The 11,572-nt window shown below is 41.5% G+C and overlaps 1 protein-coding gene across 1 annotated transcript; it reads right to left on the bottom strand.

The window, feature by feature from the left end:
- On the bottom strand, positions 1 to 4,255 carry si:ch211-106h11.1 (volume-regulated anion channel subunit LRRC8D). Its single transcript, XM_035655491.1, has 5 exons — positions 3,913 to 4,255; positions 2,827 to 3,417; positions 2,440 to 2,690; positions 1,402 to 1,779; positions 1 to 1,248 (listed from the first exon to the last, which is right to left on the bottom strand). Exons 1-5 carry the CDS (start codon positions 4,237 to 4,239, stop codon positions 126 to 128), a joined length of 2,670 nt encoding a protein of 889 aa, XP_035511384.1. The 5' UTR covers positions 4,240 to 4,255; the 3' UTR covers positions 1 to 125.
- Positions 4,256 to 11,572: the final 7,317 nt, after the last annotated feature.

Below are 11,572 nucleotides of genomic sequence, written 5' to 3'. Positions count from 1 at the left end.
GCAAAATGTACCCAGAATTAGCTTTTACACTGCAACCGCAAATACCACTTCAAAAATATAAAATTATACAAAAAGGACAAGCACAACCAGTGTTAGGATACTGTTAGTAGTAAGATATATTAGTCTTATATCTGTGATTCCAGAGCAGAAGAGAAGCTCCACTGTGTAGGAGAGAAGTATGGAAAACTGTCGGACACGGGCCGGGAATGAACCTCTGAGTATGTACCAGAGGGGGGGCAAGAACGACTCAGAAAGTCCCTGACATGGGGAGGCAAAGAAAGAAATATCCAGTCTTCCACCAGCAGTCCACCTCCATGCAGCCCTGTACAGCAGCCCAATTCAGCAGGAAGTTCCTCCAGACTGTTACTGCGCAAGTCCAACCTGCACAACTGACTTAAAGCTGCAATCCCCCTGGGTAATGAACTAAGAGAGTTGTGAGCCACATTAAGGATGCGCAGCTCCAAACAGCTATTGAATAGACCAGGGGGGAGTCTGTCTAGCCTGTTCCCACTCAGGTCCAACTCTATAAGCAGCTGCAGGGACTTGACCTCTGCAGGCAGCTCCTCCAGCAAGTTACCAGCCAGTAGGAGCCTACGAAGGCGACGCAGAGTGAAGAGTGCTGGAGGAAGGCTCTGGAGCTGATTGTTGGATAGATCTAGGAGCTCTAGGCCTCGCAGCACACCAACACTGGCTGGTAGTGCAAGAACACGGTTAAAGGCAAGTCTGAGACAAGAAAGGCGCCGCAGATGAGCAAGGCTAAGCAGTTCCTCCAGAGTTCTCAAGTTATTATGCTGCAGGTCGAGTGTCCGCAGGTTGGTGAGACCCAGAAGGGCAGAGGGCAAACGCTCCAGCTGGCAGTCCTGCAGCAGCAGCTCTGTCAGGTCGACCATCCGCTTCAAGCCTGTCAGCACAAGCAGCCTGGTGCCCTCATTGTAGATCTCCAGCCTCACCAAGCTGCCTGCCACCTCATATAGCTCCCCAGGGATCCGCTGTAACATGCCTCGAATCACCAGCATACGGAGGTGGCGTAATTGGCGGAGGCTGCCCAGTGCCCAGCTGCGGCCCACCCCACCATCACTACTCAGGCGGCCAGAGAGGTGGAGCTCATGCAGGCTGCGGAGGGAGAAGACCCAGCTGGGGATCTCTGACACCTGAGTGAAGGTGAGCTGGAGGACCTCGAGGCGTTCCTGTAGGACTCCAAGTGCACTAGGATCCACGGCTGCTGTGCAGTGATACAGGTGGAGCTCCCTGTGTTAACAATCAACAATTAAAAAACTATTAAATGTGTAAGAAAACAAGAAACAAGCGTATGTACACAACAGCGGCCAGAGTAATCGACTTTAGAATCGATGAGCAATGTTAAAAATCTATGAAGAATGATTGTAACACCATAAAACTCACCTGAGTTGGGTCATGTTGGTGACCTGTGCAGTGAACCTGGCATCTGTGATGAGTTCCAGTTTGAGGACCTGAAGCTGGCTGAGGGTGAAGAGGGCTGGAGGGAGGCGAGGCAGGGCCACCAGCTGAAGTTTGGAGCAGCCTTCTGCATCCACACTAATCATGGCACGCAGCTTCTCCTCCCCCCATCGTCTCTCCAGGTTTTCCTCCAGCAGCCTGCTCTCACTGACAGGGGACAAGAACACGGACAGACGCTGGGCCAGCAAAGGGTCATACTGGTCTAACATGTGTAAAAGAAAGGCCAGGTCATTTCTCAGGTCAGGAACGTCTCTCAGGGAGCACAACTCCTTCAGTGAGTGGAAGGAGTACTGCCGTAGAGAGCTAAGTAGGGCACGGAACAAAAAACAGAATGAGAAATATATTACACAGAATATAGTGTAGCACAAAACACAGCATTTCACTGTAATCCTATTATCAGGCCTCTGGTATGCTCAAACTCATGGGCATTATTCTGTGTAAAGGCTCTTTGAACAATCACAGCCTGTGTTGTCTACTTAAAGTCTCAACAATTTATTTATAAAAAACATTTTACATCTTGTTCAAATAATGTGAGTAATTATATATTCATAAGCCTATTTAACCAAAACAATGAGCTGAAAGATGCTAAAGGAAACTGCTTAAATGATAAGTAAGTAACGATAGATGTAAATAAGTTAGCGTTTGTATCAGATATAACTAGCTAGCTAAAAGTTAATGCAGATTATAGATATATAATGACACTTATAGTGTCTATATGTCGCTTTAATCTTTTAACCATCTTCAAAATGTTGTCTTTTTAACATAGATTAGCCTAGCAGGTAGTATATCAAAGTACATGAAAGGAGGAAGTTGTCCGACTGTTGGCTCAACTGGAGCACAGCACATTACCCATATCCAGGACTTATGATATGGATAATGTATCATAAAGGGTAATGTAAAAATATTGATTAGTGCAGCTTTAAAGTTATGGGTTTAGGTATCGTTACAACACATTGCACTGACCTGTGTAAAATCCAGCTGAGGGTGTAAAAGTTCAGCAGGCCGTACAGCCCCAGTAGAGTCAGATAGGCCACCAGTAGTTTGCGTATGAGGGAGGAGAGCACATGGATACACTCAAAGGTAGAGTAACCCACCAAGGCCTGCTCCTCAGGGTGACAGGTGTGGTTGAAGGAGAAGGCGCTGAGAAGAGGGATGGTGTAACTCACGATCAATGTTACCATCAGCAATTTAAATATCGTCTGAGCCAAGTAGACCTGAATAGATAACAGAATAGATAGACAATGAACAAATTAACTGCAACCTGCTGTAAAGCCCTATAACATCCTATCATGTTTGAGGTAACAAACAAAGTAGATGATATCATATCTTCTAGACTAGAGGATGTCTCACCTTATAGATGACATCTGAGCTTTCGCAGTGGGACCGAAATTTCCTGACCCTTTCAAATAGCGCTCTGGCCTGTTCCCCATCACTTTTGTCCAGACTGATTACCTGCCTGGGACTGTCAACCATGAGAGAAGGCTTGGAAGAAGGGAAGTGCATCTGGGAGCCGAGGGATATAGACGACATGGTGGAGTTACAGGAGAGTGTGGAAGGGCACGGGGAGGGAGGTGCAGCAGAGGACGTACTATCTGACCTCTTCAAAAGTGGGCTGTCTGCGCCCGAGTCTATGCTTGATTGTCTCGTGCGGGTCACTGGGGGTGAAGATGAACTTGAAGAGGGAGGAGGTTGGGGTGGTCGTCTCTCCTCCACCACCTCCTTCTCTTGGATTTCCTCCTGCCGGGCAGCATGTGACAGGGCCTGAGATGTCCAGGGTGACTCGCAGCACTTGGCCAGGATGGCCAGGAAGTGCTCTATGCGGGCAGAGGTGTGGGGGAAGTGGAGCCAGAAGGAGCCGCTGGCTACCAGCACTAGAGACTGCAGCAAGGCCATGTAGGGGAAGAAGCGGGAGCACAAAGGCAAAGCCTCATGGTAGCACACCTAGACAGACAGATTAAACACACATGTAATTTCAGCCACTAGGGGGTCTCTAGAACAATAGCAAAAGACACAGTTTGGTGACTTCGTAAAGTAGCGTGGGATCTTGTGAGTTGTTGTCTTTATTGTTAAACAACCACCTGTTAATGAAAATCTATCTATCCCAAAGACGAGGTAATGTATTAAAGCTTTACGTTTAGTGTCGCTGACTCTTTCCTCACTCTCTGACGTAGCCGATGTATTATTCTGTGTTCTAGTTCTAGTGACAAGAGACGATTCACCGTTAGCTTGAATAAAATTACAGATTTGACTTTTTGGCACTTGGATAAACCATTTTGTATAAATTGTCATGTAATCCTTTATTAATATAAAAAGATTGATTATAGCTGCTTTAAGGGACTTAACAGTAAATATTTTCATTGGTTTCACCTGTTCTGTTGCATCATTTTCAATGACAAAGGGAACTTATGTTATATTATAATGTTAGTATTACAGTACCTGGCTAATGTAAATGTACTGCTGGTAGACCAGATGCGTGCGTCGACCTCGGGCTGTAGAATGAAGATTTGGGCTGGTTGGGGGCTTTGAAGGTGGAGCCACATCCCCGCCAACCGAGGGACTGTGATCACTAGTATTTACAGTGACAAGCGGATCCAAGGGAATGCACACCACTCGGTCCCTGGATAGCTGCTCAGTACAAGCCAGGACAGATGCCATCAGCATCAGGACCACCAGGTAGTCCATGAAGACCTCCCACCAGGGCTTCAACAGCTTAGACCTGCTCTGATGCTGGTTCTGAGGCACCAGCTCCGACAGGGAAAACATAGCGACCTCTGGGTCCTAAAAGGGTGACTGTAAAAATAATTGTGTAATTATTGGGCTACACACATAAACTGATATAGTCATGTACAAATAGGGGGACCAGTTGTCCCACATATTGGACAGACAGGACAGATGCTTTTCTAAACTCTAGGTTTCATCCAGTGGCTGTGAAGGGAGCATGGATGGCTGTCCTCACAAGAAAAAAAAACTACCACAAAGAAAAGGAAACGCACTGTGTGAAGCCAGTAAAAGGCAGACTATCGCATAAGACCATAAGAACTGTGAAACTTTCTTTTATGTAGAAATATCGACGCATTGACCAAATACTAGCAGCAGGTGCAGCATTAGGGCAATATTATGGGGTCACTAGTTTTAGTAACAGCAATTACACTACAGTACTTTATGTAACCATGGCCTGATCGAGGAATATCCTTATCAGATTATAGAATAAAACAAATATTCTGTGTTAAAGTCCTCAAAAAAACAAATTTTCTACATCACCTTCTTGATGTGAGCGTTCTTTGTAAAAGTCTGATTATATCAAAGTCAACTGCACCTTTAAAAATCTTGTGATTGGTGGTTGCACACAAACTAAATGAAATCGTACAACATTTCTATTGTGGGCAACATCTCTAAAGTCTACTTCTTGGCAAAAATACACAAAAAATAACTGAATATTTTAAATTCCAGGATTAACTTTCACCTACCAGGACAAATAACTTGTTCTCCTGTTTTTCTCTCTGAGCAGCTCACAGCCGCCTCACAGAAACCTCATTCCGGCGCTGTCTGGTTCTGCCGTGAAAAACTCCTGAAACTTTCAACAAACTCCTCCTCAGCTGGCGACCACACAGCTTTTCAACGGTTGCTATGACAGCGGAGGATGTGTGGCTTAAAAATCTAATTCAGCACTAGAAGCCCGTTCAGGACTCAGTGGGGGCATGCCTGCACCCATTAACTCCTTCAGGACTGACTGAGCAAATATAAACATACTTTCTATGCAAAATGGCCCATTTCAGAGTTTCATTATTGCAGCTGGTTGAGGTGGAGATAATTTTATATACTCATGGGTAAATTAACCTTTCATCATATTATATAAGCTTATGATTGCTTTTGTTTATAAAATCCTAACATGTTATAAAGTAGATAGTGACAACAGCGGTCAGATAAATGAGCTGGAATAAAAACTGCACTGTTGCCAATTAAAGTAATAAAGTAGCAAAGTGTAAATACTTAAAAGTAAAGTTTTACAGTACTTGAGTGAATGTACTTTCCATGATATGATTGCTGAAAGTCAATTTATGTCAAAGAAACATTTCCATTAGTTACTTGGATAATATACTTAAAACCGAGACTTAGGGTTAGGGTTAGTGTGTAATAAAACTGGTGTTTGCTGGTAAATTTGGATTACCACTGCTCTAACCTCTGGTGTAACCTGTGCAAGTTGGAAATTACAACAATGTATCCAGCATTATCCAGCAGGGGCTGCTGAAGTCACTGAACTGTGAGTTACACAGCAGCAGTTGTAATTGAGTTGATGTCGCAGCTCTCAGTATCACGTTACTCTTACGGCTTTATGGATGTGTCCATCCGTAGAGAGTTTCCTAAGAGGTGAAAGGTTAAAGGAAGTCCATGTAAAGTTATTACATTTTCCAAAATTCCCATGTGAATGTCTGTGGTGTGTGTGTGTGTGTGTGTGTATTTGTGTGTGTGCATGCACAGGAGGGTCATATGTAACTCATTGTTTCCTCTGAATTTGGGCCAAGAAGAATCTGGAGCAAAGACTTAAACTGACAATGAACCACAACGTGATCTACTCTACACAGCTGGTGTGTGTATTTTCTGTGTGTCTGCACTGCAGAGCTGGGGAGGGTGTGAAGGTTATAGGGTTTTAGAGAGCAAAGAAAGAAAAGTGGTGTGGTAGTTGCAGCAGTGGTGGCAAACGGTACGCTATATGTGAGTGAGATTGGCCTTTATTGTTGCCACAGAGAAAAATCTCAAGATAAAGTGTGAAGTTGTTACTGTGAGGGACACTGACAATTCCTCAGATAACATCCTACCACCCTCTACCAGTGTATACTGCATCATGATTACAGCGCTTTTCAGACTTGTTAAAGCTAATATCAGCAACAGAGGACACCTGCTGCAACCAAGTGCAATCTGTATCAGCTTCTGATAAATGGCATAAGGAAAAGGAAGTGTCGAAACTGGCAGCCTGACTGCATTCAGATGTTGTTGGGAGGCTGTTTAAGAGCAGTGTGTGTAGGACATTATTCCTAATTGCTGTTTTCTTAAACCTGAATTATTTATTTTTGGGGGGCAGTGCAAAGAGCTGTAAACACAACATTTAACCATTTTCCATACACACACATGTGCTGGCTTGGCTTGAGTGTAAAGGATTCTCCATTACAGGGCGACCCACTTGATGGTGTGTCTTTAACTGATCACACGCTTGTCTTCAGTCGTTAAGGTTTAAAAGCTGCATTACTATTACTATTACTATTGCACTGTTCAACAGCTGTTGGTAGCCAGCTGCTTATCATCATTGATTTTCAGATTATTTTTACGATTTTGCTTTTTTGCTGAAAAACAGAGACAGGATGACGAAAGGGATCTAAAAGAGAAAGAGGAAGAGGGAGCTACCATTTGATGTATGAAATGAACGTCAACAGAAAGAACATGAACTAACATGTTTGCTTACAAGAGTAGCCTCCACCGCCAACAACAACTCGATGTCCGATGTTCAGATGGTGCATAAACAAGCTCCTTTGTCATAATCTTCAGATTCTGTATATATCTGTTACTACTGATTGGTGATGATGAAGCCCGTCTGACCTCAGGGCGATGAGGTAACAGTGGTCAACTATAACGCTGGTAAACAAGATAATATTTATTACGTAGAGCTAATATATCTCATCTCTCAGTTTTTTTCTCCTCCTGTCGCTTGTTTGTTTTGACATTTAAGCTTCACGATCTCACGATCAAGCTCTCTCTTTCAGGGAAATATGGCTTTAAATTTAGAAAGCAGGGCCTGTGTTCTATGAGGGGCCGATCCTAACAACACCCTTGGTTTCTGGGTTCTTCTGCTGCTAAAAGGCCTGTGGCTTCACACCTCTTCATCTGCAATACACACAGACACTAACACGCTCACACAACTGTGCCCATAGGCAGGGATGCTTTGGGTGGGGTTGTGTTATGTGAAAGGCTTCACACGTCCATATCATAAAAAAACATCAGATGCAGGCCACAGACCTCAGCACATCAATAAGCTAATTATATTCAAACATGAGTTACACACATATTACGTTGCTGCCTAACCGGTTTATTCTGAACAATCAGTAATATCAGTACTATAATGCAAATGGCCAATGTTGGGTTATATTATTGCCAGTGTGTATACAAATAGGCCTACTCAAGACTGTGTGCACATGAAAATGAATAAGACGCTAAGACATTATACCGTAGTATAGTACGTATTCAACAAATAACCTTCTTCTAGCTGTAGCCTCATATTTACAGCACAGACCTGAGAGTGGAATCAGTCTTCTCTAATGAAGAAAGCAAATAAATGTATTCACCTAAATGTCTAACTATTTCTTTAATTATTGTTCATCAGGTGACAAAGCTCTGCAGACTATCAGACAAACTTTTACAACTGTGGCAGGTTATAACTCAACATCTTTATCCTCCGCTGTGACGATGTTGAGGTAAACAGTAGAATTAGTAGCTCACTTTACAAAACAATCTATCCTGAATGTGTTCTTGGATTGGTCAACACTGTTCTTCTAGATTCATTTTTATTTTATACTTACATTATAGCTTCACTGTCCTTGTTTTCAGCTTCTTACATTCTCCAGTTGTAAAAATGTGTAGCTGAATTTTTAAACATTTTGTGAGATAAAATGTGTGTCATATGTTAAGTCCTGACCTGGCATCTTTTCCTCTCTATTTTTATTTGCTTTCACCACCAACACTGCTAGCTTTCCAGTATGTTTCATCTGCGGTGAGAAACTAGGCTGAAATATGTGCTGCGGCTCTTCAGAGTAAAGTTGTTATTTTTGTTTTTGATGAAATGTCTCAACAACTGTTGGATGGATTTCTATCAGTTATTCCACTGAAAATGACTTGAGACTATCCTGATTTTCAGCAGCTTGCGACCGGTAGCTGAACTGTAATCTGCTTTATTAAAGTGCTGGCTACAAACAAATGTACTCCCTCTGAGTATTGTGAAGTCCCAACCTTCATATCAACGAATTGCTTGAATCCATTTTGTCCTTTAAATTATATCACTGAGGAATCCAGGAAAACTTAAGTAAGGTTGCTGTTGTTTATTCGATTGACAAGAAGGCACAGAACAATGACATTTAGACTTAACTTTAGCCATTCTTGTTTAATGGGATGTATAAACCTGAAGTTGATTTACACAGTGCCTGCTTCCAGGTTAGCCTGGTACAGACATGCATATCCCCTCCAGGATGAACTGTTATAACTTTTCATCCTGCGTCATCTTTGAATTTGTCCGACATTTTGGTTTAATCACGTTCCCATCAGGAAGCGTCAACTCTGCGTTTAGCGCCAATTAGTAAATGTTAGCATGCTAATATGCTCAACTAACTATGATTAACATTGTAAACATACATAGCATTGTCATTGTGTTATCACGTCAGCATGCTAATGTAAGCATTTAGCTCAAAGCCTCATGGAGCTGTTGGCATTGCTGTGGACTATGTCTGACTACTCTGTCATAAAGGTGAATATTACAGTCAATCATTATGTAATAAATCATAAAATTATTTACTATTTAGGTTTGTGGTTATGTATTTAGGCTCTCTCCCCCACCAATTTTGCAGATGTAAGCAGTGGCTGTCTTGGGTACCATGTCATTTTGGAGTTCTCACGCCCCCTTACCTTTCTATAACCCTAAATTATCAGAGTGATACAAATCTCAGAGTATGTGTGGGAGTGGGGATGCCCATCTGTTGTCATCTTTGAGAAGGTGACATCACTATCTTTATCATCATCAATATCGCCACCGCCGTAATTTTTATTCCATATACGGTTATTTAGCAAGAATGGAACATATTTGACACCACTGGGAGTACAACATTTTCTGTAGATGGAAAACAGTATGATTGGTTTTAATCTGAATCTGTGATGTTTTCAATCTGACAGCAATTGATTGAAAAGAGTAGGAGGATGTGATAAGCTGTAACATAGAAAGAAAAATACCTCAGCAGAATACTTGTTTCCTGTTCAGTGGGAGGCACAGCAGCAGTGTTGTGGCTTTACTTTTGTATATAACTCTGTGGTATATGGTGGTATTGAGAGTTGGTACAGTCCACAGTTCCCATGACTATAGTACATGTAGATTTGTTTGCTTATTTATTATGTACTGCAAAGCAATTCTTCTTTTTCTACTTTTTCACCACTGCTTTTCTTTTATATTATGTATAATTTCGACTTTTGTGAAGTCAACTTTGCAGTAAATGCTTACTCAACACATTCAGCAAATATTGACCTTACAAGCATCTAACTAAGCTCTTTGACTTTTGTTCTACTTCCTTTCCCCTCGCCTGTCAAGGAAAAGAAAGTCCTGCACTGTCTGTAACCTTCACTCTTTTGCCAACCAAAGTGACAGAGAGTTGAAAAGTTCTGAGGAAATGAGTGTAAAATGGGTGGGTGGGGGCAAACTGGTGACAGAAAGACAGAGAAGTTGTTGGCCGTGAGAAAGTGGCATAGCACTTCATTATTCAAATCCCCGGACTGACTGAAACCACAGTAAGCCACCAGCTACACAGATAAACACCAAGAGCTGAGACTGCGGCCTGACCCTGAGGCTGCCTGATTTCCTGATGTTATGTTTCTGTGATCACTGAGGACAGTTCATTTGATGCATTAATTTACAAAAGAGGCATATTGAGAAAAGTACATGAGTTGGTACACAAATATCTGTCACCTAGATGTGCTTTGTTGCTTATACTTTGCATCAACATTATATCTAATTGAAAGAGATTTTATGGAAATCAGTTAATTTATCAATTCAATCTCCACTGATTAAAATTTTCTTGCAGCGGGATATATGTGTGTGTGTGTGTGTGTGTCATAATTGTAAGATGTTACATGTATAATTTTTTCCATTGTTAGGACTATTGGTGAGCTTTGAACTAGCCTGAGTGTAAATATGTATGATTTAGACAACTATTATGCTTCTCTACTGTGATGTACACATATGCATATGTGTGAATATGTTTCTCTGTTACTGGGCTTGTTCCTGTGTGTCCTCCAGCTGGCCAGCAGACATGTATGCATACATACACAGTAGATGTGTGTCCTCTGCTGTTGTGGTTCCATCTTTATGCAGAGATCTGTAATGTGTTAGATGAACATGGACACAGACTTTATTAAATTTCCTCTGTGAGTTGCAATCACTTTTTTATTTAAAATCACTGTTTTACTTTGCATTTTTACATTACTTTTACTTAAAGGGGGTACTCCAGTGATTCAGTATTTCACTTAATTTCACCTGATGACACAATCAGGATAATTATTCAGACTTTAGAAAGCTTCAGAGACACAGAAGACATGTGAAACATTCAGGAGGGTCTATTGGCAGATATGGAATATAATATTCATAGCTATGTTTTCATTAGTGTAAAATTTACTTTACCTTAGAATGAGCCGTTTATGTCTATGCCTTTAATGGAGTTTCTCCAGAAGCCCAGATAGGACAAACCAAACACTGGCGGTATGAATTTTTTTTTAATGGATTGATTGATGAAAACATGGCTAATATGACTAACATTTACTAACTTTAGCCCACCCAAAGATATTGACTGGTACAGGTCATACCAGACCAAGTAAAGCGGCAGCAGCAAAACCCCTGAGTGTACTGAATCGATTAATGTTGCATATTGTTATTTAGAAATGTAACATTTAATTTGTAGGAATAAGAATATTTTTTTCTTTCAGAATTTCAGAAAAAGTCTCACTTTAATGTGTAAGGTTTGTGGAGTGCTCCTTCAAAGACTTTTTAGGTTGTAAGAAGTATTTGTTTTAAAGGTGTTTGTACAAGAAAGAAACCTTGAAAGGAGATGACATTTGATAGCAGCTGACAGCTTTCCGTTACACACTGTAAAACAGTTTTTGGAAGATTTCTTAAATTTGATAACTCAAAATAATAGCAAATATAGTAAATATAAATTTAGTAAATATTTAACACGAGGTTACTCATATCACACATATGCCGTATTTCTCCCACGTAATTACCACACATAGACATGGTAAGTATACATCAGAAACAAAGCAATACGAACATGAACATATGTCTGCACTCGCACTC

The sequence above is a fragment of the Morone saxatilis genome, unplaced genomic scaffold (assembly GCF_004916995.1).
Source record: "Morone saxatilis isolate NCDOM2014 unplaced genomic scaffold, NCSU_SB_2.0 Contig14, whole genome shotgun sequence".
Taxonomy (NCBI): Eukaryota; Metazoa; Chordata; class Actinopteri; family Moronidae; genus Morone; species Morone saxatilis.
This window is presented reverse-complemented; position numbering and strand designations above follow the sequence as displayed.